Consider the following 27,206-nt stretch of genomic DNA (forward strand, 5'->3'; position numbering starts at 1 on the left):
AATCTGGCAGAAGAGTTCTGATTATTCAAGACTGCTTTTGACTTCTTTTATGACACAGAGCCTTCTGGAATACCAGTACTGAAACTAAAGCAAATTGTAGGAGAAGGATTGGTACCATATAAAAACACATTTAGAGAAATGAAAAAGCAAAAAACAGACAAATCATGATGTATTTCCATAAAGCTACACTGAATGTGCTTGTATCTCCTGCCTACCCTTCCCCCTCTACTTTTTCCACCTTTGCTACCCTGAGGCAGCAAGACTACCCCTCTTCCTCCTCCTCCCATTCAGTGCGAAGACAATGAGAGTGAAAACCCTTATGATCTGTTTCCACTTAATGAGTAGTACATGATCAAACTGCTGCACAGTTAATAAGCTGATAGTTGTACAGTTAATAAGCTGATAGTTATATATGTGTCTTCATATGAAAAACTAGTAACTGTACAGAAAGAACTGTATGAGACATTTTTGTATCACCATCAAGTATTCATTGTGTAGAACATCGGATGCAAAACTCATAGAAGTGGATAGCCTGTTCTTACATAGGCCTAAGATGAATATGTAATACAAAAGTAATATGTTATCTTAGTGTTCCATATCTTTGCTTTCAAAGAATTGCATTACTCTACAGTATGACCCCCTTTCTCTCATCATTGAGAAACTGCTTATCAGCTTTCTAATTACAAGTAAGTGGGTTTTTTAGAAGATGTAACAATGTTTCCAGTACTGTCTAGATGTATGGCTACAGTAATATATGCCATAAAAATTTTGTAAGGATTTACTCAATATGTAAGCTACACTACCATGAAGCAATTGAATTGTTTTTGCTAGGCTACCAAAAGCAATCCTAGTGCTGCTGCTTTGTTTTTAATATGGATTGTTAAACCTATAAATAAATATGGCTTGTTTTCACGTTATCTTTTTATTTTTGATGGCTAATGTTAATAATACATATAACATCTACAGTATTTTGTATCATGTAAGACAATAAGACAGCATTGATATAGGTACTGACAGGCAGTTCATCTTATAAACAGATGATGATAATTTACAGTATCAATATAGTACAGTACTGTAAATGTATTTTCATTATATGATTTTTTACTAACATTTCCTGTAGCTTACTTCATTGTAAGAATACGGTATATAATACACAGAACGTACAAAACATGTTAATTGACTGTTTTTGTTACTGGTAAAGCTTCCAGTCAACAATAGGCTATTACTAGTTAAGCTTTCGTGAGTCAGAAGGTATACACAGATTTTTGACTGTGTGGAGGGTTGGTACCAGTCCCTAACCCTAACATTGTTTAAGAATCAGCTGCCTTTGTTTTTTGAGTGAGCTTTGAGAGTTTGTCTCTTTCGGAGAATATGTTTGTATCTCAGTGGTTGAATTTAGAGGCATAAAATTGTTTTTAGTTTTCTGTGAATACCCTTTTTAATGTCATAGAATCTGAAATGATGTTCCTTCACTCATTTCTATTACTGATCTTTTTTTTTTTTCCTGATCATTCTGGCTAGAGGTTTATTGATTTTATTTTATTCTCAAAGAACCAGCTTTTAGTTTAATTGATTTTCCATATTATTTTTCTGTTTTGTATCTCTGTGATTTCTGTATTTTTGGGGATTTTTCTTTGGCTGACTTTGATATTAATTTGCTTTTCTTTTTCTAATTACTTTTTTAGTTAAGTTTTTTATTTAATTTCCAGTATAATTAACATACAGCCTTATATTAGTTTCAGGTGTAAAGTACGATGATTCAGCAATTCTATACATTATTCAGTGCTTATCAGGTTAAGTATACTCTTTAATCGCTATCACCTATTTCACCTATTCCCTCCCCCCCACAAACCCTCCCTTTTGTAACCATCAGTTTGTTCTCTATAGTCTATTTCTTTATCTCTGTTTTTTTTCCTTCAATTTGTTGTTTTCTAAAATTCCACGTGAGTGAAGTCATACAGTGTTTGCTGTTCTCTGTCTTACTCTGCTTGACCTTATACTCTCTCGCTTCATCCATGTTGTAGGAAATATGATTTCATTCTTTTTTGTGACTAAATGGTATCCGATTTTATATATGTACCACATCATCTTTATCCATTCATCTATAAATGAACAATTAGGCTACTTCCATAATTGCCTATAGTAAATAATGCTGCAAGAAACAGAGGTGCATGATGAATGATGAATTAGTGATGAATTAGTGTTTTGTATTTTTGGGGTAAATAAACAGTAGTTTGATTAGTGAATAGTAGAATAGTTATATTTTTAACTTTCTGAGGAACCTCCATACTGTTTTCCACAGTGGTTGCACCAACTTGCATTCCCACAAACAGTGCATCAGGGTTCCTTTTTCTCCACATCCTCACCAACATCTGTTGTTTCCTGTGTTTTTGATTTTAGCTATTCTGACAGGTGTTAGGTCATATCTCATTGTGGTTGATTTGCACTTCCCAGGTGATGAGTGATGTTAAGCATCTTTTCATGTGTCAGCCATCTGTATGTTGTCTTTGGAGAAAAGTTTGTTCGTGTCCTCTGCCCATTTTTAAATTGGAGTATTTGGGGGTTTTGGGGTGTTGAGTTGTATAAGTTCTTTATATATTTTTTATACTAGCCCTTTATTAGATATGTCATTTACAAATAATTTTGTCCCACTCAGTAGGTTGCTTTTTAGTTTCGTTGACTATTTTCTTCACTGTGCAGAAGCTTTTTGTTGTAGTTCTAATAGTTTATGTTTGCTTTTATATCCCTTGCCTCGGGAGACATATCTGGAAAAATGTTCCTATGGCCAGTGTCAGAGAAGACATTATTGCCTGTACTCTCTTCTAGGATTTTTATGGTTTCAGGTTTCACATTTAGGTCTTTTATCCATTTTGAATTTATTTTTGTGTTTGGTGTAAGAAAGTGGTCCAGTTTCATTCTTTTGCATATTGCTGTCCAGTTTTCCCAACACCATTTGTTGAAGAGACTTTTTTTCATTGGATATTCTTTTCTCCTTTGTTGAAGATTAATTGACCATATAATTATGAGTTCATTTCTGGGCTTTCTATTCTGTTTCTCTGATCTGTGTTTTAATTTTTGTGCCAATGCCATATAGTTTGATTACTACAGCTTTTTAATATAACTTGAAGTCTGGAATTGTGATACCTCCAGTTTTGTTTTTCAAGATTGCTTTGGCTATTGAGGATCTTTTGTGGTTCCATACAAATTTTAGGATTGCTTGTTAATAGTTCTGTGAGAAATGCTATTGGTATTTTGATAGGGAATCTAAATTTGTAGATTGCTTTGGTAGTGTAGACATTTTAATAGTATTTGTTCTTTCAGTCCATGAGCATGAAATGTCTTTAATTTCAATTTATTACATCAGTGTTTTATACTTGTCAGATTACAGATCTTTCACTTCTTTGGTTGAGTTTGTTCCTAGATGTTTTATTATTCTTGGTGCAATTGTAAATGGGATTTTTTTCTTAATTTCTCTTTTTGCTGCTTGATTATTAGTGTATAGAAATGCAGCAATTTCTGTATGTTGATTTTCTTTTTCTTTTTTTTTTTTTTTTTTTAAAGATTTTGTTTATTTATTTGACAGAGAGAGAGGAAGGGAAGCAGGCTCCCCGCCTAGCAGAGAGCCCGATGTGGGGCTCGATCCCAGGACCCTGGGATCATGACCCGAGCCGAAGGCAGAGGCTTTAACCCACTGAGCCACCCAGGTGCCCCTGTATGTTGATTTTCTATCCTGCAACTTTACTGAATTCATATATTAGTTCTATTTTTTTGGTGGAGTCTTTAATGTTTTCTATATATAGTATCATATCATCTGCAAATAGTGGAAGTTTTACTTCTTACATCTTTACTTCATACTTCTTTGATTGCTGTGGCTAGCACTTTTAGTATTGTGTTTGAATAAAAGTGGTGAGAATGGACATCTTTGTCTTATTCCTGACCTTAGGGGAAAAGCTCTCAGTTTTTTCCCATCATATATGATGTTCACTGTGGATTTTTCAGATAAGGTCTCTATTATGCTGAGATATGTTCCCCTCTGAACCTACTTTCTTGAGGGTTTTAATCATGAATGGCTATTAAACTTTGTCAGATGCTTTTTCTGCATCTATTGAAATGATCATAATGCTTTTTATACTTTCTGTTGCTGGTGTGATGTTCTTTTTCTAATTTCTTAAAGTGAAAGTTGAAATAATCAATTTTTGAGACCTTTATTCTTTAGTAATATGTCCATTTCATGCTAAAAATGTCCCTCTAAACACTGCATTGTATGTGTCTCACAGCTATGTCTTCATTTTCATTCAGTTCAGAAAGCTATAATTTTTTTATTTTTATTATTATTATTTTTTTTACTTGTAGGTCATTTAGAAGTGTATTATTTGGTTTCCAGGTACTGAGAGATTTTTCAGAGACTTTTCTGTTGTTAATCTCTAATTCAGTTCCATTGGTATCTGTGGATAAGCTTTGCATGACAACTTTTTTTTTTTAGTGTTTTGCTGCAGAATATGGGTTATCTTGCCATTGTTCTATGTGCATTTGAAAAGAATGTGTGTTCTGTTGTTTACTGGATTGTCCTATCAATGTCAAATTGATTGATAGTGTTTTTCGGATATTCTAGATCATAACTGATTTTCTGTCCACTCTTTATACCAATTGAGAAAGGCATGTTGTCTTTCATTTTGTATTTGAACATTTGTGTTTAGACCATTTACATTAAATGTGAAACCCTGATACTATTTTTCTTTCTAATTGTCATCTCTTAGTAGTGTTCCATTTTTTCTGTGGTTTTTTTTAATAGAGCATTTTTTTATCATTATATTTCATCTTCTTTTTGGCATATTATTATACTTTTGCTTTGTTTTGTGATTATTTTATGGTATGTACCATATATTGTTAATATATTAAAATAATCTGTCACTTCCTGTATGTTATGGGGATGTTAAAACAATATACTTCTGTTTCTCCTGTCCCAGGATTTCATTTATTATTGTCTTACGTTTTACTTCTATATATGTTACACATTTGCAGTTCGTTATTGTTCTGGGCTTAAATAGTCAACTGTCTTTAAAAGAGAATTTTTAAATAACAAAGTGTTTTATATTTATTCACATATTTGTCATTTCTGGTATTCTCTATTCCTTTGTGTAAGTTAAGATTTCTGCCTAGTATCATTTTTCATCTCCCTGAAGACTTAGTGTAACATTTCTTATTGTGAAGGTCTGTCAGCAATGAATTCTTTCGGTTTTTGTATGTCTAAAAAACTCTTTACTTTCTTTTTTGAAATTGAGTATAGAATTCCACATTGACAGTTTTTTCCCTTCAGTGCTTTTAAAATGTTGGGCCACTATTACTGATCTGTAGTACTTCCTGAAAGAAAGTCAGCTGTCATTCTTATCTTTCTTAGGTGAATAATGTGCCCTATTTTCTCTGATTGCTTTTAATACTATCTCTTTATCCTGGTTTAAACAATTACAATATGCCTTGGTATAGTTCCCTTCATATTTCTTATTCTTGGATTTGTTCACATTGTGGTGTGTGAGTTGATTGATTGTGTTCCTGGAAAAATTCTAGCCATTAGACCTTTAAATATATTTTTATCTCTCTTTTTCTCCAGTCTCTTTCAGGGACTCTAATTGTTGTTCCACAACTCATTTATGTTCTGGGCTTTTTGGGTTTTTATTCAATCTCTGTGTTTAATTTTGGAAGTCTTCTGTTCCTGTATCTTCAAGTTCACTTCTGCAGAGTTGAGTCTATTAATTCCATCCAGGATTTTTTTTCATCTTAGATATTATGGCTTTTATCTTTAGAAGTTTTGCTGCTCATGCTTCCCTCTACCTTCTTGAGCATATGGATTATATTTATAATTATTTCCAACATATTTGTCTATAAAGTCTGTCATCTGTGTCATTCCTAAGTCTGTTCTGTTGTGAATTTTTCTATTCATTATAAATTGTATTTCTCTACTTTTTTGAAAACCTTTTTCATATATGTCAGACATTGTGAATTTTTACCTTTTTTTACCTTTTTGGGTACTGCATCATTTTGAATTCCTCTAAATTCTTAAGCTTTGTTGAGAGACCCAGTTAAATTACTTGAAAACAATTTGGTTTTTTCAGTTTGCTTTTTAAGCTTTGTTAGGCAAGATTAGAGGAGACCTAAGTCTGAGGCTAATTTTTTGCCCACTATTGATATATCCTTTTGAGTATTCACATTTTCCACTTGGGTGGAGAGGAACACAAACTATTTCTGGCCCTGTTTAAATAACCATCATTGTTTCACCAGCCCCTCTCAGGTTGTTCTTTCCCCAGCTTGTTGTTGTTTCTTCATATGCACTTGCTGATCTTACTCAGCTAAAGACTCAAGGAGAACCCTCTATAAATCTCTGGTGCTCTATCTGAGCATCTCTCTGCTTTCAAATTTTAGCCTTCTTGAATTCACAGCCCTATCTCTTCAATTCAGGGAGACCACCAAGTTCTATTTGGGTTCTCCTTCCTCCACTGCAGCCTGAAAAGTAAGTAGCTAGCACATTCATAAGGCTCACCTCATTTGTTTTTCTTTGAGATTACTGTCCTGAGATGCCTGTTCTCTGTGTCAAAAGTCTGTTGTTTATTTATATTGTCCAGTTTCCAATTGGTTAAGGTTGGCAGAGGATAAATCTGGTCCTGTTAATTCACCATGGCTAGAAGTAAAAATATATTTATTATGTATCTCTTACATGCCATTCTTTTTTTTTTTTTTTTAAGATTTTATTTATTTATTTGTCAGAGAGAGAGAGAGAGAGAGAGAGAGAGCGCGAGAGTGAGCACAAGCAGATAGAGTGGCAGGCAGAGGCAGAGGGAGAAGCAGGCTCCCTGCTGAGCAAGGAGCCCGATGTGGGACTCGATCCCAGGACGCTGGGATCATGACCTGAGCCGAAGGCAGCGGCTTAACCCACTGAGCCACCCAGGCATCCCTCTTACATGCCATTCTTTTCGATGATTTTCTTTTTCCTGTTACAGAATGCTTTTCCTTTTTTGATTATTTTTTAACTCCTATTAAGTCTTCAGAGTTTAAGTTGGATGAAACTCATTTGTGAAGCTTTCCATGACCTCCACTGATAGAGATAATTACTCTCTGTTCTGTATTTCAGATTCCCTTAGTTTCTAGTACTTTTGTATATAGTACTTGATAAAGAATTATTTGATTATTTATCTATCTCTCTCAATAACATGTCATAGGCATTCTGCTAAGTATTCCGTATATTTTTTCTTACTTAATTTAATCCTCATAGTACCCATTTGATGTTGTTAAGGTCTCCACACTGTGCCAGTGCCTGGTTAGAGATAGATATTTTAATAAATTTATGAGTACATGACAAAGATAATTGAAATCCATCCAGAAGAAAGTGATTAGTGTGTTGAGGGGGCCTCAAAGTGATGTTATGTTTGGAATGTTTAAGGAACTGGAGATGTTTAGTCTGAAGAAAGAAGACTCTGGAACCCGAATACCATCTTCAAATGTTCGGAGGGCTGTCGCATTGAAGAGGGATTAGACAAGTTCCCTATGGTCCCAAGGAGGTAAAATTAGGACTAGTGGGTGAAAACTATAGGGAGATAACCACACCTTTATGAAAGGGAGAATCTTTAATGAATGGGGCTCTCTAAAAGCAGAGTAGATAACTTGGTAATTTCTTTCCACTGAATACTCCACTAATATTTTGAGTATCCGCTTAATAGAGTAAACTGTAATATAACAGTGCTGGACTTGAGGTTATACTCTAGGCTCTTTAAATCCCATCTCTACTACTTACTAACAAAATGAACTTCATGGGATTTAAGTGTCAATCTCAAAGTACCTGACATTGCCTAACACAAAATAGGTACTTAATTAGTACCCTTCCCCTTGGTGGTCAGACATTAAAAAGGTAGATAATTTAGGTAGCTGCTGAGAATCTGTCTGAGATTTTATGATTCTTTGGAAAACTTTGATTCATTTATCTTTGTTTTATCCTTTTGTCTGTAAGTTATTTGTCATTTATAACCAAATTTGTGTCATGGCTATTCATTATTTACTTAAGTAATCTTCAGAATAATTCATGGGAACAAGTCTGAGATGAAAAACATTTTTTTAACCTAGTTCCTCTGACTCTGAACATAGGAAAAAAAGGACTCAAGTCCTCTGCCAGGTAGAATGTAAACATGTTTTTGTTCTTATGTGCCAATTTTTAACAGATTGTTTTTGTGTGTGTTTATAATGTGCCAGGCCCTGTTAATCCACTGAGAATACAGTAGTAAAAAAAGGAAAGGCCCTGCCTTAAGGAATCTGCAGTCTCCTAGGAATACTAGACAAGTAGCAAAATACCCTGTGATTAATGTTGTAATAGCTTGAATGTAGGATGTTATGAGTGCACATAAAAGATGATCCAGCACTGTCTTGAGTAAGTTTAGGTGTCGGGAGACATATCAAGGGGGAAAGTAATATATAAGCCAAGACTGGAGGATGAGCAGAAGTTTTTCAGGCAGAAAATATTGAGGGAGAGGGATACTCCAGAAAAATGTCTCATGGCCAAAGACAACATACCACGTTTGGGGAACTGAAAAGCTTTAGCCCACCTAGAACGTGGAGTTTGATGGAGGAGTGACAAAAGATGAGACCAGAGAGACAAGCAGAGACTAGCTTATGAACAGCCTTGTGACTAATATTAGAATCTAGACTTTATCATAAGGGAAATAGGAAACCATTGAAGTTTTTAAAGCAGAAGAATGATTTGACCAGATTTGTATTTCAAAAAGATTATTCATGTTAGTAGGAAGTTAATAGATTATATATAAAACTGAAGAATATGAAATAAAAGTGTAAACATATTACTGAAAAAAAAGGGGCCTTACTTTTTAGAAGACACAACTTAAAGAATTGAGAGTGGTTGCCTTTGATGTATAGAAATCTGGATTAGGAAGAGTTAGGGAACTGATTTTTTTTTTTTTTTTTTAATTATTCCTCCGGTAAACCTTATTGGAATGATTTGACTTTCTTAATCTACATTGTAGCGGAGTGGGTGAGAGTGGATGATCCCAGTGTCTTGTGATCAAGCCCACATCCGGCTCCCTATGCAGCGGGGAGCCTGTTTCTCCCTCTTCGACTCCCCCTGCTTGTGCTCTCTCTCTCTCTCAAATAAATAAATAAAAATTAAAAAAAAAAGTAAAGTATGGATGCTAAGACCAGACTGCCTGAATTGAGTCTTATTTCTACTATTTATAAATTAATTAATTTCTCTGTGCTCAAGTTTTCCTTTCTGTAAAAATGGAAAAATAATAGAACTTGTAGAATTTAGTGAGGATTAAATGAGTTAATACAAGTGAAAACCTAAAACAGTGTGGTGCATAATAAATACTCAGTGTTAGCAGTTTTGCTTACATGTCAGCACTGCTGAGGTATACTAATATACAAGAATAGACAAATTTACTATTATATTGGTGGAGGAGTTTAAATGTTGCTTTTAGTAATCAAGAGAACAAGCAGACAAAAAAATCAGAATGGGAATAGAATTCATCAACAGGGATATTAAAATTAATGTAACAGTGTATATAAAGAAAGTTGCATCATGACCAGCTGTTGAGTACATTCTGTTCAAGAGCACATTGCAACATTTGCAAATTTTCAAATACTAAAAAATGAAATCATATAGATTGTGATATCTCTTCACAATGCATTTAGGCTAGAAGTTAACACAAAAGGTAGCTAGAATATTCCCCATGAAATTACAAGTTTAAAATACACTTCAGATTAACCCAAAAGTTAGAAAAGAATCATAATTAAAACTGGAAAATAATGAAGTAGTATGTGTCAAAACTTGGGATGCTGTTTAAGATCAGTTCAAGTTTTACATGTGTATTTTAGAAAAGAAAACGTGGGCTGCCTGGGTGGCTCAGTGGGTTAAGCCTCTGCCTTCAGCTCAGGTTATGCTCTCAGGGTCCTGGGATCGAGTCCCACATCAGGCACTCTGCTAGGCAGGGAGCCTGCTTCCTCCTCTCTCTCTCTCTCTCTCTCTCTCTACTTGTGATCTCTCTCTGTCAAATAAATAAAATCTTAAAAAAAAAAAAATGAAAACTAATAAGTTTTTATTTCAGGAAATAGGAAAAAAATAAAATAGAAGACACCAGCCAAGGGCTAGCCTTGTCAACAGGCTAATGATCAGATCTACTGTTAACTTTTTCCTACATGTTAAGGATGTGAAACTACAGGGAATTTGATAGTTGTTTGGTACACTTAAGAAAAACAGTATGGCATTATCTAATAAAGTTATCCCTGCATTTCCTCTCCTAGATATATAATGATATCTGTCTATCTGTATCTCTGTAGAAACAGCTGTGTACACATGTGTATCACTAGACATATCTAAGAATGCTGATAGTCTCACTATAAGTAACTGTCCAAAAATATAGAATAGCAGGGGTGCCTGGCTGGCTCAGCCAGGAGAGCATGTGACTCTTTATCTCAGGGTTTTAAGTTTGAGGCCCACATTGGGTATAGAGATTACTAAGTAAAAAAATAAACTTAAAAAAAAATTCATTCCACAAAACTATAGAATAGTTAAATTACGTTATTGCAGTAGAATAGTACAATACAATGAATAAAACTGAAAATCAGTAGCCATGTGCACTGATAATAAATAAATCTCATAAATACAATATCATTCAAAAGAGGGATGGCACAGAAGACAATATTCAAAATGATCCCATTTATATAAATTTCCAAAACAGCCAATACTTAAATATATTGCCTAGAATTACACAAATAAGAGTGGCAAGACTGTATCATACACAATTCCATACATATCATAGTAGATGATCAGTAAGTATTTGATGAATAAGTGGATGTTTTGGCTCTCTGAAACAGAAATGGTAAATACTGATTTAAAAAGAAAAGTCTAAGTTTTATTTTGCAGGAATAAGGAAAGAGGGGTGACTGGGTAGCTCAGTTGTTTAAGCATCTGTCTTGGACTCAGGTCTGATCCCAGAGCCCACATTGGGCTCCCTGCTCATCGGGGAGCCTGCTTTTCCCTCTGCCACTCCCCCTGCTTGTTTTCTCTCTCTCTTACTGCATCAAATAAATAAATAAATAAAGGAATAAGGAAGGTAATAACATATAAATGATGTTTATAAAGTTTGTTCTGACTAGACAAGAAAACCATTTTCAGGCTTTTAAATTGAATATAAATAGTTGAAATACAGAAATTAAATAAAAATCTATATACTAAACAAACATACGTTAAACCAGCATGTATATTATGAATTCAAAAAAAAAAGTACTTGTAAACCAAGGGATTCACTTACTTATACTTAACTCATCTTTCAGTGATTGTTGTAAGAATCCATTGGAATGTCCATTATCTTCAAAAACTTCATACAGCATCAAGTTTTTCACTGTTCTTTCAAATTAATTTTCTATTGCCCTTATTACTGTATCTGACTTTTTAAAATAGCCAATATGTTTTTTTTTGAAGTACCTGTTCTGATGCTACCTTATGGCTATTAGTATGGATGGCTTAATAAGATCCCTTAAATACTTTATCAGCATTTGTTTTTAAAGTAATGTTTGGGGGCACCTGGCTGGCTCAGTTGATAAAGAATGTGACTCTTAATCTTGAGGTCAGGAGTTTGAGCCCTTTGTTGGGTGTAGATATTACTTATAAAAAGATGGGGCACCTGGGTGGCTCAGTGGGTTAAAGCCTCTGCCTTCGGCTCAGGTCATGGTCCCAGGGTCCTGGGATCGAGCCCCGCATCGGGCTCTCTGCTCAGCGGGGAGCCTGCTTCCTCCTCTCTCTCTGCCTGCCTCTCCGCCTACTTGTGATCTCTGTCAAATAAATAAATAAAATCTTTAAAAAAAAAAAAGATATAAATAAAATTACATTAGAAAACTGCTGTACGTCACCTAAACTCCAAGAAGGAAACCAAATTTTTGGCTCAGAAATCCCATTTATAGTGAAAGGTCTGCAGGGGAGATAACAAACTCAGATGCCTGTAGTGGCCCCTGAGGTAGTAAATGAAGGGAGCAGAATGGGGACTATGTCAAATCTAGAGCACGTAGTTATCCCTGTCTAAACAGGACAACTCAACTCCATCTGTTTGTTGCTATGAGAGAAGATGGGCCACATCTTCGGTTTTCTTCAAAATATGTCATATATTTGGCAGTTAATTTAGAAATACTAAATACTGTGATCCAAACCATGTCTGTGACAGGATCTAGTTGCTATGCTATTCATTTACAAACATCTTTAAAGGATATGTAGTTTTGGTGAAATAATTTATTGTTTTTTATTGTTTTACCTATAGTCGACAGAGGTACGTTCTCGGAGACACAGCAATGCAGAAGATGGCCAAGTCCCGTGTTTTCTTAAGTGGTATGGGTGGTCTTGGTTTGGAAATTGGTAAGTAGTATTTTTACATATAATTTTAGATGACACCTCGAGCAACATAAATTAAAGAATTTAATTTCTTTTCCTTGTATGTATTATTTCCTATAAAGGAAATTAGATCCAAAACCTTGAGAAGATTCAGTTTTGGCTCTTTTTCTTTTTGGATCTGTTTCCTTTTTCTCTTTCTCTCTCTCTCTTTTTTTTTTTTTTTAAGATTTACTTATTTATTAGAGAGAGTAAGCAGGAGCAAGTGGAAGGAGAAGAGGGAGAAGCAGATTCTCTACTGAGCAAGGAACCTGACCTGGGGCTCAATACCAGGACTCTGGAATCATGACCTGAGTCAAAGGCAAACACTTAACCAAATGAGCCACCCAAGTGCCCCTTGACAACACTATTTCATAACACTATTTTTTTTTAAGATTATATTTATTTATTTGACAGACAGAGATCACAAGTAGGCAGAGAGGCAGGCAGAGAGAGGCGGGGGGTGGGGGGAAGCAGGCTCCCCACTGAGCAGAGAGCCGGATGCGGGGCTCGATCCCTGGACCCTGAGATCATGACCCGAGCCGAAGGCAGAGGCTTTAACCCACTGAGCCACCCAGGTGCCCCTCATAATACTATTATATTCTTCCACAAAGAACTGGTAATGACTCTTTCGCTTTTCTTTGTGATGTTAATAGCCATTAATTATCATTTCTGTATCTTTAATTGATTATGATAGAGCACATACACACATATTTATAACAACCTGTCTGAAATAATACAGTAAAACTAGTGTATATATACCTCAGTGTGGTATGATTATAGAAAATTTAACTTTTTCCTTTTTGTTCATCTGCATTTTCTAAGGAACTAGTATTTTTTAGGTAGTAAAAAAGTTAAAATTCTCCAGAGTTGTGACCAAGCTCCATCCAAATGATCTAATATACATTCCTAATATTAAGCTATTTTTCTTTCTCCTTCATAGCAAAGAATCTTGTTCTTGCCGGAATTAAGGTAAGTGAATAAACGTCCTTGATTAAAGTAGTTGTTTGTTGTAAATTTTTTTTTTTTTTTTTTGCTCATCATTAGTGGCAATATTTTTTACACTTTGGCTTAATTATTGCTGCTGCTTCGTTTAGTGGCAAAATTGTTTTAATTCTGTATTTTCCTCTTTTTAAAAAAAATTATAGAAAATTTCAAAATTTTATGAGACTAGAATAATCTTAACAAAACCCCATGTACCCATCATGCAACTTCAGTTACTTGCTCATAGACAAATTTGTTCCATGTTATCTCTTTCCCATTCCCCATTGTTCCCAAGCCACCAAATTATTTTGGTATAAAACTCAAACATCCACATAGGGGAAGGGAAGGAAAAATAAAATAATTTATTATTTTATTGAAAACTGAGGAGGATACAAACCATAAGAGACCCTGAATTCAATGAAAGGGACTGAGGGTTGCAGGAAGGGAGGTGGGAGGGAGGGGATAATTGGGTATGAGCATTAAGGAGGGCACTTTGATGTAATGAGCACTGGGTGTTATTTGCAACTGATGAATCACTAAATTCTACCTCTGAAACTATTAAAAAAAAAAAAAAACCCTCAGACATCCTACTATAGCATCCTTAAATATATTAGTATATATCTCTAAATGACAAGGGTGCCTTGTGAAAGCATGACCACAATACCATTTTCACACCTAAAAATGTAACCAATTCCTTAATAGCATTGTCTTAGTTAGCTGTTGCTGAAAACAAATTACCCCAAAACTTAGCAACTGAACACTTATCAGGAAGCAACTTAGCTGATTTGTCTCTTTGGGGATCTCTCATGAGGCTCCACTCATGGTATTAGCAGGGCTACAGTCATCTCCAGGCTAGGGAAAGAATCTGCTTCCCAAGCTCCTTCACATAGTGATTGACAAGATTCAGTGGCAGGGTAGTTCCACTTCACATTCTCACTTCAGTTCTTTGCTGGCTCTTGGTTGGAGGTTACCCTCAGTTCTTGAAATGTGACCCGTTCCATAGGACAGCTAGCAATGTGGCAGTTTGCTTCATCAGTGTAAGCTAGCAAGAAGACAAGAAAGGGAGTGTCCTAGCAAAACAAATCAGTCTTTTGTAACCTAATTTCAGAGGTGACATTCCATTAACCATGCTTGTTTGCTAAAAGCAATTCACTAGTTTATGAATGTTAGGAAAGGGAATTACACGAAGACCTGAATAACAGGAATTGGGAGCCATTAAGGCTGTCTTACAGCCTGCCTACCTCAGTCATCAAATATCTAGTTAGAGTTCTAATTTTCCCAGTTGTCTTATGAAAATTTTATTTGTTTTGTTCTAATCAGGATCCAAGTCAAGTCCATGTACTGAACTTGATTTCTTTCAATGTATAGATTGCCCTTCCCTGATTTTTTCCCTTACAATGTACTCGTAAATGAAACCAGGTCATTTATCACATACACATCTGCCCTTGTATTTCCTGTAAACTGGTAAGTTCTATCCAAAGATTCAAATTCAGATTTGGTTTTTTTTTTTTTTTTTTGGCTTTTTATTGCTTCACAGATAATTTTGTTTTCTCATCAGGAGAAAATCATCTCCTGTTGGCATCTGTTGGCCTTATTTTTCTGATTATTACTAGCTATTAATGATCATTGCCTAAATTCATTATTTCATTAGGGCTAATGACATTCTAATTCTGTCATTTCTTTTTTATTTATTAGCTAGAATAATATTTTAGACTATTTTCCATTCATCACATATTTGGTTTCACTAAAGTATAGTTTGTACATGTTTAAAAGTCAGAATAGGGGCACCTGGGTGGCTCAGTGGGTGAAGGCCTCTGCCTTCGGCTCAGGTCATGATCCCAGGATCCTGGGATTGAGCCCCGCATTGGGCTCTCTGCTTAGCAGGGAGCCTGCTTCCTCCTCTCTCTCTCTCTCTCTCTCTCTATTTCTCTCTCTCTCTCTCTCTGCCTATCTCTCTGCCTAATTGTGATCTCTGTCTGTCAAATAAATAAATAAAATCTTTAAAAAAAAAATGTATAATTTGTTTTGATCAGTGTAGTTGTTATTCTCTTTGATACTCAAATTGTTTCATCTTGCCTTATTGGGATCTTCATCAAGTTCTGGAGTCCTTCAGATACAACCCTAGTAGCCTTTGTCACTGATGGTAAAGACTTTTCAGTGGACCGAGATAGAAAATTCATCATGAGTCAACACTGAAATTTCTGAGTTTCAAGTTTAGGATGATAGCATTTCTACCTCTTTAATTTTGTGATTTTGTATTTGTATCTCTTCTCTACTCTGAGGGTTTGAGTCTTAATGACAGGGACCTAATTATGTATTTGCTTTATCCTATGTCGTATTATACCTATTTATGACATAACTTTAGGTTAACAGTTTATTGTTAATAACAGTATAATTATTGAACTCACTTTATGATTTTCTTTTTTATCCTTAGGAAAAATCCCATCCAGATTTGGCAGGCAAATTAACTACTTTTTAGAAAGTAGTAGTAGTGGATTTTTAGGGATCACTTTTTTAAATTTAACTTTTATTATTATAAGACATACATAATTCAAAGTGGAAATAACAGTGGCACCTAGGTGACTTGGTCGGTTAAATGTCCAACTCTTGATTTTGGCTCAGGTCATGATCTCAGGGTTATGAAATCAAGTCCCACCTTGGGCTCTGTGCTGGGCATGGAGCCTGCTTAAGATTCTCTCTCCTACTCCCTTTACGTACCCCCTCCCCGGCCACATGCTCGTATTCTCTCTCTCTTAAAAAAAAAAAAAAAGACAGTAGAAATTATAAAGCAAGGTTTATTCAGGTTAGTCTACTTTCTATCTAATTCCTATCTCACTATCTAATCTAATAGAATGATAGCATTTCTACCTCTTTAATTTTGTGATTTTGTATTTGTATCTCTACTCTGAGGGTTTGAGTAATTAATTCCCTCCTTCCCTTATTAGGTTGCCCACCTTTTTTTCATGTTTTTAAATATAAGCAAATGCATACATATAAATATGCAAATCCATATATGCATGTGTATACATATTTATCCCCACTTGCCTTTCTTAGATAAAGTGTCATACTTGCCTCCACCTTGCTCCTTATCACTTAACAACATATCCTGGTATTACTCCCTAATGATAAATATATATATTTCATTCTTTTTTTATAGCTGCATGGGTATATGCTGTATGGATGTATCATATATTAGTACACAGTTCCTTGTTGGTGGGCATTTTTATTATCTTCAGTCTTTTCTATTACAAATAATGCTACAGTTAATACTCTTGCACGTATGTCTTTTTTGTATCTTTCCCAGTGTGTCTTTGTGATAGATTTTTAAAAGTGGGATTGCTGTATCAAAGAATAAAAGCACACTTTTGCTAGATATTGCCAAATTATTTCCCGTTGAGGTTATGCCATTCTATATTCCCACCAATAATATATGAGAATGCCTGATCACCTCATTCACCAATAGAGTATATTGTCGAACTTTTGGATTTATACATTCTGATGAATGAGAAAAGGAGTTTCATTCTTGAGCAGGGTTGAACCTGCTTAAATTCTTTAATAAAAGGCCATATGCATTTCTTTTTCAATATACCCCATGTTCTTACACCTTGTCCCTTTTTCCGTAAGATCTCTAATGTAAGTTAAAAATGTTCTTTCCAATTAGTCAATTGTCTTTCTTACTTTGAACATAGAGCATTTGGAAATGTTTGCTTTTGTGAGTTCTTTTGATTTTTTGTATTTTGATTAATATAGCATGCTACTTTCCTAAATTAAAATTCTTTTATGGTTTAAAGTAGTTTTTCCTTTAATTTTCCTGGATTTCCAGATGTATATGGTCATACTCTGTGTGAATGAATCCAACTTTGTATGCTTCCCAATTCTAAAGCTTTTAATTACTTTGTATTGTTTATTACACAGGATAATTCTGATACAATATAAATGGTATTGGACATAGTTGTCTTATTCCTGACTTTAACAGAGATTTTTCTCTTTTTCAAAGGCACTTACCATTCATGATACAGAAAAATGCCAAATGTGGGATCTAGGAACCAACTTCTTTCTCTGTGAAGATGATGTTGTTAATAGGAGAAACAGGTGAAGATAGGATATTTTGATGTATTATTGTAGGATTTTTTTTTTTTTACTCTTGCAATTACTTAGAATATTTTCTGTGTCCAGAGCACTAGTTCATTCAGAGTTGTTTGACTCATCACCATAAATTCACATCACCATAGAAAAATAAGTGTTAATATATACTTAAATAATTATATTTGTGAAATTTTTAAGATATTCATATTGCTACCTAGAAATGAATTTAAGATTGTTAAGGGTCTTTATTTTTAAAAGACTTAATATGGAACCATAGGGGTACACTTTGAGATTAATGTCCAAGTATGAGAGATTGGATATATTGAAGGAAAGAATAGTAAAAGTCTTTTAATTTTTTATTTTATTTTATTTTTTTTTTAGGGCTGAAGCTGTACTTCAACATATTGCAGAACTAAATCCATACGTTCATGTCACATCATCTTCTGTTCCTTTAGATGAAACCACAGATCTCTCCTTCTTAGATAAATACCAGGTTGGTACTCTATTTTATATTTATGTTTTATATGTTTTATACTTGATGTTATTGACAGATTATAAGGCAAATTGTTACATGTTATTTTAGTATATAATTAATTAGACCTAGTCTTTTGAACAGAACAGAAAATTTTAAGTTAAAAGACTTCCTTTAGAATAACACTTTTCTAATGCCTCATTTTAGGGAACACCCTGAGAACTACTGACAAAACCATTACATTTAACTAATGGTTTTGACTAATGACCATATACATGTGGAAACCCAGCTACTGTCACAGTAATGTTCATAAAAAACTACCCAGCATGTATTTCTAGCAACATGTATTTCTTTCTCCTCCACCTACACGTCAGTTGGAGTTCAGCCTAGCTGAACTCAAAATTGCAGAGTCTGTGTTTTGTTCTGTATGCCTCTCTTCTAGAACCAAGAGTCCACCAAGGACATGGTTTCATGGCAACAAAAGAAATGTGTAAAGTCAAGTCCAACTATCTAAGTACATTTCAAGCTTCTGTTCATGTTACTTCCATTAATATTTCATTGGCCAAGGCGAGTCACATGGTCAAGCCCGAAGTCGAGGAGCAGGAAAGTAGTACACTGCTCTTCCCTAAGGCCATAGGCAAAGGATAATGTATAATCCAATGGCAGAGGAATAAAAAATGCAGATCAACATTCAGTCTACTTTAGTTAAGATTAACTTTAGTTAACCTTAAATAGTAACAACAATTCTCCACACCTTTAGATGTTTCAGAAGTGACTAGGTTAACCCTGATTTTCTCTGCAATTAAATTATGATATTACCCATTTAGAGAGACGCACTCTGTTTCACCTTTACTCAGTACTTTTGACACTGTGTGACCGTATTTGTGGGTTTTTACCCAACCAAGCAGTTCTCCAACTCCCTGGACACCTAGTTCAGTGTCCTACAGTTCAGTTCAGTTTTGACACTATACCTGGAGAAGATAGCTTCACATCCCATACATTAAGGATTCATTTCCACGACAGCTCCCTTTTTGCCCCGTTTGTGACATGAATCACAAGTCGAGGTTGTTATCCTGTGCTTCTAAAGACTGGCTATAAATCAGAGATTCCCACACCCCCCTCCCAGGGTCTAATTAATTTGCCAGAGCAGCTCACAGAATGCAGGAAAACAGTTTACTTACCAGATTGGTTTATTTAAAAAGCTGTAATTCCGGAACAGTCAGATGGAAGGGATGCATAGACTAATGTATAGGGAAAAGGGCACACAGCTTTCATGCCCTCTCCAAGTATGGCAGCTTCACAGCACCTCCATGAATCCTGAAAGCTTTCTGAGCCGCTAGTTCAGGGATTTTTATGAAGGCTTCATTATGAAAGCACAATTGATTACATGATTGATCTTTAGCAGTTAAGTATATCTCCAGCCCCTGTCTTCTCCATGGAGGTCTGAGACGTAGGACTGAAAGTTCTGAATTTTAAATCACAAGATTGGTTCCCCTAACAATCAGCCCCACATCCTTAATGACATCCAAATGTCATTTCATTAATCTAAACTCAGGTGTAGCTGAAAGAGGCTTGTTATGAATAACCAAAGATGTTATTTCACCTTTATCACTTTGGAGCTATTTCAGGACTTGGTACAAAACTAAATACTATGACAAAAGATGCCTCAAATGCCTCGATAGCTCCTACATAGGAAATTACAAGAGTTTTTGGCTCTATGTGCCAGGAACCTTGGATAATGACCAAAAAGTATATTTATTATTATAATATCACACCAATTTTAAAACCAGCATAGGCTTCCATTCTGGACTAAATAACTTGAAATCCATCCTCTACAAAGATGCATAATGGACTTTCTAAGTAAAATTGTTTAATAGACTTCCTTGTTCTAAATTTTTTTATTAAAGTATAATTAACATTATATTAGTTTCAGGTATACAGTATAATGATTCAACAATTCTGTGCATCTTAATGTTCACCATGTTAAGTGTAGTCACTGTCACCAATGTTATTACAATATTATTAATTATATTCCCAGTGCTGTACTTTTCATCTTTGTGACTTATTTATTTTAGAACTATAAGTTTGTACCTCATACCTCATCATCCTCTTTACCTATTTTACCAATCCCCCTATTCATCTCCCCCCAGCAACAACCATTTTGTTCTTTCTGTTTGAAGGCCAGGATTTTTGTTTGCTTCTTTGTTCATTTCTTTTATTTTTTTGGATTCTACCAACAAATGAGATCATAGAGTATTTGTCTTTGACTTATTTAATTTAGCATAATACTGAGCAGGCCTCTCCATGTTGTTGCAAGTGGCAAGATCTTACTCTTTTTTATGGCTGAATAATATTCCATTATAGCTTTTCCTCCAGTTTGCATTCCCACCAACAGTACAAAAGGGTTCCTTTATCTCTACATCCACGCCAATACTTGATATATCTTATCTTTTTGATTCTGACAGATGTGACATGGTACTTCGTTATAGTTTTCACTTGCATTTCTCTGATAATGAGTAACGTTGAGCATCTTTTCATCTGTTGGCCATCTGTATGTCTTTGGAAAATCTCTGTTCAGGTCCTCTGCTCATTTTTTAATCAGATTATTTGGAATTTTGGTGTTGTGTTGTATAATTTCTTTATATACTTTGCATATTAACCCCTTATCAGATATAGGCTATCTTTTCATTTTGTTGATGGTTTCCTTCACTGTTCCAAAGCTTTGATACAGTCCCAGAAGTTTATTTTTGCTTTTGTTTCCCTTGCCTAAGGTGACATATCTAGAAAAATATTGTGGCCGATGTCAAAGAGATTACTGCCTCTGTTTTCTTCTGGCAGTTTTATGGTTTCGGGTCTCACATTTAGATCTTTATCTATTTTGAGTTCATTTTTGTGTTTGTATAAGAAAGTGGTCCATTTTGATTCTTTTACATGTAGCTGTCCCAGTTTTCCTAGCACCATTTGTAAGAAAACTGCCTTTTCCCCACTGTACATTCTTGCCTCCTTTGTTTTAGATTAATTGAACATAAGGGCATGGGTAAGCATGGGTTTATTTCTGGGTTTGTTATTCTGTTGATCTATGTGTCTCTTTTTGTGCCAGTACCATAGTGTTTTGATTACCTCAGCTTTGTAGTATATCTTGAAATCTGGGATTGTGATACCTCCAGTTTTGTTCTTCTTTCTCAAGATTGCTTGAACTGTTTAGAGTCTTTTGTGGTTTGTAGTATTTTTTAGTATTTTTGGTATTATTTGTTGTAGTTCTGTGAAAAATGCTGTTGGTATTTTGAAAGGGATTGCATTAAATCTATAGATTGCTTTGAATAGTATGGACTTCTTAACAGTATTAATTCTTCTAATCCACGAGCATGGAATATCTTTCCATTTGTTGTATTGTGTCTTTAATTTCTATTGTCTGTTTCAGTTTTATCTCCTTGGTTTTATTTTTAGTTTTTTTTTTTTTTGGTGCCACTGTAAATGAGATTGTTTTCTTAATTTCTCTTTCTTCTACTTCATATTGGTATATAAAAAGAGATTTCTCTATATTAATTTTGTAAACTGTGATTTTACTAAACTCATGTATCAGTTCTCATAGTTTTTTTGCAGAGTCTTTAGGGTTTTCTATGTATAGTATCATTCCATCTGCAAATAGTGACAGCTTTACCTCTTCTTTACCAGTTTGGCTGCCTTTTATTTCTTTTTCTTGTCTGATCGCTACAGCTCAGACTTCCAGCACTGTGTTGAATAAAAGCAGTGGGCATCCTTAACTTGTTCCTGATCTTAAAGTGACAGCTCTCATTTTTTTACCATTGAGAAGAAAATGTTAGCTGTGGGTTTTTCACACATGGCCTTTATTATGTTTAGGTATGTTCCCTGTAAACCTACTTTGTTGAGAGTTATTACCATTAATGGATATTGTACTTTGTCAGATGCTTTTCCTGCATTTGTTGAGATTTAAATGATCGTAGGGTTTTTATTCTTTCTCTTGTTAATGTGATTTATCATTTTGATCCATTTATAAATATTGAACTGCCCCTTGCATTCCTAAAATAAATCCTCCTAATCTTGGTAGAGAGGGTTGTTTTTTTTAAAGAGTTTTTTAATGTATTGTTGAATTCGGTTTCCTAACATTTTGTTGAGGATTTTTGCATCTCTGTTTATCAGAGATCTTAGCCTATAGTTTTGTTTGTTCGTTTGTTTTTATAGTATCTTTGGTTTAGAATCAGGGCCTCACAGAATGAATTTGTAAGTTTTCCTTCCTTTTCTCTTTTTTGGAATAGTTTAAAAAGAATATATATTAACTTCTCTTTAAAAGTTTGGTGGAATTCACCTGTAAGGCTCTCTGGTCCTGGCCTTTTGTTTTCTGGGAGTTTTTTGATTACTGATTTGATTTTTGATAGACTTCTTTTACATGAGTATCTGAGCCTAAAATAATGTAAGGGGTATGCTCAGAGACCAAAAATGTACATTAGCCAAAGGAAATGAACTACTTATTGGCTATGGTCACTTTTAGACAGGGGTTGCTGGTTTCAGTAACCACATTTCTTGAGAATTAGTGATAATGCAGAAACAGAAGAAACAAAATAGGTTTACACAAGAGAGAGAAATGGATTTGCAACCTACCCCTCTTCGTAAATTTAGAACCTAACTTTCCTATACAAGGAAAGTGTGGATGAGAACAGTCTTTTGCCTATCAGAACAAGAAGATTGCCTGTTCTCTTTTGAGCTCTGAATGAAAAAAATAATGATCTTCTCTGGGAATTCACAACCATATGCTTGTCCTCACCGGAGTTTGGAGATAAACTTTACAATTCTTTGTAATCTAAAATTTCCCAAGCTGAGAATTTAACGTAAGAAGTAAACTGGTGATATCCTGGAATGCCAGAAAGAAACTAAACAAATACAAAGGAATCTACCTTCAAATAAACCATGGTATGTATATTCCAGTATATAAAGCCCCTTTGAAGGTGAGTTCAGGATACAAAATAACAAGATAAGAAATGTAGTGCAGTGTGATCAACAGTCAGTGGATATAACAAATAATAGAATTAATCTCCAGGAATTTCAGATAATAGAATAATTGGATACAGACTAAAAAATATAGGTGTTCAAACTAACTGAATCTTAGAAGAAGGAATTAAATATACAGTATGGAAATAAAAAACTATTAAAAACAGGCAGATATGATAAAGGATCAATAGAACTTTTAGAAAGGAAAATATAGTCTTAAAAATTAAAACTCACTAGGTAGATTAAGCAGTGGGTAGATACAATTGGAGTAAGAATTAGTGAATTGAAAGAGCTGAAGAGTTTATTGAGACTATAGCCCATAGAAATTAGAGTTAAGTGTGAAAGAGAAATTAAATGAGAGCTTGGGCCGCCTGGGTTGCTCAGTCAGTTAAATGTCCAACTCTTGATTTTGGCTCAGGTCATGATCCCAGTGTCCTGGGATCAATCCCCTCCCCTCCCCCCCAAAATCTGGCTCTCTGCTCAGCAGGGAGTCCACCTCCCTTCTCCCTCTGCTCCTCCCCCCTGGTCATGCACACTATCTCCCTCTCTCTGTCTCTCTCTCAAATAAATAAATAAGATCTTTAAAAGAGAGAGAGCTTGAATGAAAAGGTTCAGTTCATCAGCTGGAAGGAGAGTATTAGGAAAGAGCAATATTCAAAAAAATTATGGCTGAGAATTTTCCAGCATTGATGAAACACAAATTAGATTCAGTGAATGATAAGTCTCAGATTTTATTCTGTTTACAAACTTAGTAAGTTAGCCTGTTAATATTACTGGTTGCTGGCAGAAAACATGAGATTCCTGGGTCAGAGACTAAGGACTTTATTACTCAGAGCATGGTAAGAAGTATGAGTGTCATGAGATAACTGAGTGGTTTAGTCAGTTAAGTATCTGATTTGATTTCAGCTCAGGTCTTTATCTCAGGGTCGTGAGTTCAGGCCCCACGTTAGGCTCCACACTGCATGGAACCTACTTTAAAAAAAGTTATATTTGCTTCATTTCCTCTTGTCTTCCCTCCAACCCCACTAGTGTAGTGCCAAGGACTCAGTGGATGTCTGCTCATGTGATGGGTCCCTTTTGAGAAGAGGAGCACTGAGCTTGGGAAACCTGCTGTTTTATAGCAAGCAACAGATATGCTTTCCCTCTTTGTTCCAGAGGGTATCAAACCTCATTCCTAAGCTTTCACAAAGCAAATATAATCCTGAGAAATGGCCCAGGAATGGTCGAGAGCCTTGGATTCATGGCTGACCCAGTTGAGACATGTACAAAAAGTAAGAGACCCATCAAGGAGAAATATCTCCCTGCAGGAAGCACACCATATTCTGAGCTAGATGAATAAGAATAAATTCACACCTGGATATTTGTAGTGAAAATGAGTTATACAGTTAATTCATGGGAATGAGCAGCAAGAAAAAGTCTGGAATGAGAGTCTAGTTCTGCTTTTGCCACTTGATAGATGAATAACCTTAGGAAAATTTTTGACCTTTATGAATCTAAGTTACTTAAGATAAAATCTAATTATAGAAGCTGTAATTATCTCACAGGGTGATGATAAAAAGGTAAGCATTGAAAATTACAGTCTGCTGGGGCACCTGGGTGGCTCAGTCGTTAGGCATCTGCCTTCAGCTCAGGTCATGATCCCAGAGTCCTGGGATCGAGCCCCGTATTGGGCTCCCCTCTCCAGCTCTCCCATGCTTGTGTTCCCTCTCTCACTATCTCTCTCTGAAATAAATAAATAAATAACTGAATGAATGAATGAAAGAAAGAAGAAAAAAATTATAATCTGCTATTTTAAAATAACAGAAATTGGTGGTTTCACTAATAACACTGTCATAAAGCAAAAGTCATATTGTGAATCTGTTGAATATCTGAAGTAAAAGCAAGCTAAGCCAACTAATGTAACATGTTATTTTTACTTTTGCTATTCCATAACTCTGAAGGTTTTAACCTTAGGATGGACTACAGTAGAATAGTATTTTTTAATAAGGAAGACAATATGTTTTTAGCATGATGCAAACTGAAATGCTTCTGATTTAGAAGTGTATTTTTCCAAACTAATTGTTTATTTTCTAGTATTTAATTTCTTACATTCTTCTTAACAGTGTGTTGTATTGACTGAGATCAAACTTCCGGTGCAGAAGAAGATCAATAACTTTTGCCATTCTCATTGCCCTCCAATTAAGGTAATAGTATCATTTAATAATGACAGGTAGTTAAAGAAAGAACACTTCCACTATTAGAATTTGTAGTTTTTCAGTGCGTTGTATAAAAAGTTTCTTTTTACATGAGGACACTCACAGTAATATTTTCCTCTCTTAATTTTGGCATCATGTTCATTTCCTATTTTCAAAACCAAGATCTAAATTTGACTTACAGCAAATTGCCAAAACTAAGGAAGAAATAAGGTTAGGAATGGAAAGAATAGTAAATATTGACTTCATCATTTAACTTTAAATATGGCATAATGGTGGTTTCCAAGACGTTTATTGGTTCTTGTAAGAAATACTGATTGAGCATCTGCTACAGATACATTGGAGGCAGTAGGAATACATTAGTGAATAGGACAAACAAATTTTCTTACTCTAGAAAATTATCTAGTAAGGAAGATTCATAGTAAAAAAGCAAAGAAATACCTAGTTTCAAGTCCTATGAAGAAAAAAGCTAGGTAAAGAGTAGAGTATAATGTCTACATGATGTTGGGATGGGAACTAGTGCTGGTTCTCTCAAATTAAAGGTCAGGGAACTCCTTTTTGGGGAGATAATATTTGAATAGAACCCTGAATAATTATAAAGAGCCAGCTGTAGAAAACATGGGAAAGAGCATTCAAAGCATGAAGAACAGCAAGTATAAAGACTTACAAGTATAAAAATTCGCTTGGTGTGTTTAAGGAATAGCAAGACGCAAGCAAGACCAAAAGGGAGTTTGGGTAAAGAGAATATGAGTACACATTTTCAGAGGATTAGGTTCAGAGAGGTAATTAGAAGGCCATAACTTATGTAACTTTGAGGATAGCTGAGTTTTAAGCCCATGATTTTGGCCTGATGTATGTTTTTTAAAAGATCACTCTGGATATGCTATATGGAAAATAGTCTAGAGCAGTAGTTTTCAAAGTATGGTCCAAGGATACTGAAAATTCTTGACATCTTTTCATGGGATCTGCAGAGTCAAACTATTTTTCATCATATTATTATAAAATGTTACTTGCTTTTTCACTCTGATTTTCTTATGGGGTACAGTGGAATTTCCAAAGTCTAGATGATGTGTAGTGATACTATTGCTTTGACAGCTAATGGAATGTGTGTGTATTCTTGTGTTTTAAATGTTTCTCAGTTTTAATCTCTAACACAGCAAATATCAATAGTTATAACCTATGAAATAAAAACTCTTTTCGGTCCTCAATAATTCTTAAGAACATGAAGGAATTACAAAATCAAAGAGAAAAGAGAGCCATTGAAATATGAGGATAGAGTAGAGTAGCCTGTGTGAGAGATGCTGGTGCCTTAATCAAGAGAGGTAGAAATAGAGATTGTAAGAAATCACTGAATTTGAAATATGAGAATAGATGAATATGAGTTGTGAAGAAAAGAATAATCAAGAATGACTTCTAGATTTTTCTGGAGTAATTGAGTTGTGCTGACATTGGCAAGACCGGAAATAGGTTTAGATTGGAAAAATCATAATTGATCCTGTGCAGTTCCTTACATATTACTAGCTCCACCTCCTTTGTGGGATTATTTGTTCCTTTGGAAAAAGAAAAAACTGTTCGTTCCTTTGAGGTAGGCACTAAGCCAACAGTCATACTCTATTAAATAGATGTGGTGAAAATTTTTGGATTGTGGTGTTTACATAACATATTTACATTCTGTGCAACATTTATGCTGTGGTTCACAGTTTTAACAGATGAATAAGACATAAGGTAGTCAGTAAACTTAAGACAGGGCACAGAAGTTTTACAAAATAATTACACTGAGTTATGAACTAAAATCTTTGTTTATGTAATTGATATACACAGTCTTACTTGAAAGTTGTTCTCGAAAAGAAAATGTCCTCAAGTTTACAGCTTTTAAAGTTAAAAAGTTTCTAAATTTCTGCTCAGTTTTGTTCAATAAAAAATGCTGTGTGTGTCCATTTTGATAGTAAAGGCAGTACATGATCCAGTAGGAGGTAGTCTTCTATTGACTCTTTCACTACTTCATGTAATAAGTGGTATAAATTACTTTAATGGGCTACATTTTTTTTTAAAG

At 34.7% G+C, this 27,206-nt stretch overlaps 1 protein-coding gene across 3 annotated transcripts in view; it reads left to right on the plus strand.

Moving 5' to 3' along the window:
* Positions 1–27,206, plus strand: part of LOC111148946 (ubiquitin like modifier activating enzyme 6) — an 85,102-nt gene that overhangs the window by 10,517 nt on the left and 47,379 nt on the right. For 2 of the 3 annotated variants that reach the window (XM_022505776.1, XM_022505778.1), the window contains exons 3-7: positions 12,306–12,400; positions 13,356–13,384; positions 17,394–17,488; positions 17,864–17,975; positions 25,064–25,144. In XM_022505776.1, coding sequence (XP_022361484.1) covers positions 12,306–12,400; positions 13,356–13,384; positions 17,394–17,488; positions 17,864–17,975; positions 25,064–25,144 — 412 coding nt within the window. Of the gene's footprint in view, positions 1–12,305; positions 12,401–13,355; positions 13,385–17,393; positions 17,489–17,863; positions 17,976–25,063; positions 25,145–27,206 lie in introns of those variants that run through there. The other variant, XM_022505779.1, reaches the window with a different exon arrangement.

Source organism: Enhydra lutris, unplaced genomic scaffold, assembly GCF_002288905.1.
Source record: "Enhydra lutris kenyoni isolate GAN:26980312 unplaced genomic scaffold, ASM228890v2 scaffoldscaffold21, whole genome shotgun sequence".
Taxonomy (NCBI): domain Eukaryota; kingdom Metazoa; phylum Chordata; class Mammalia; order Carnivora; family Mustelidae; genus Enhydra; species Enhydra lutris.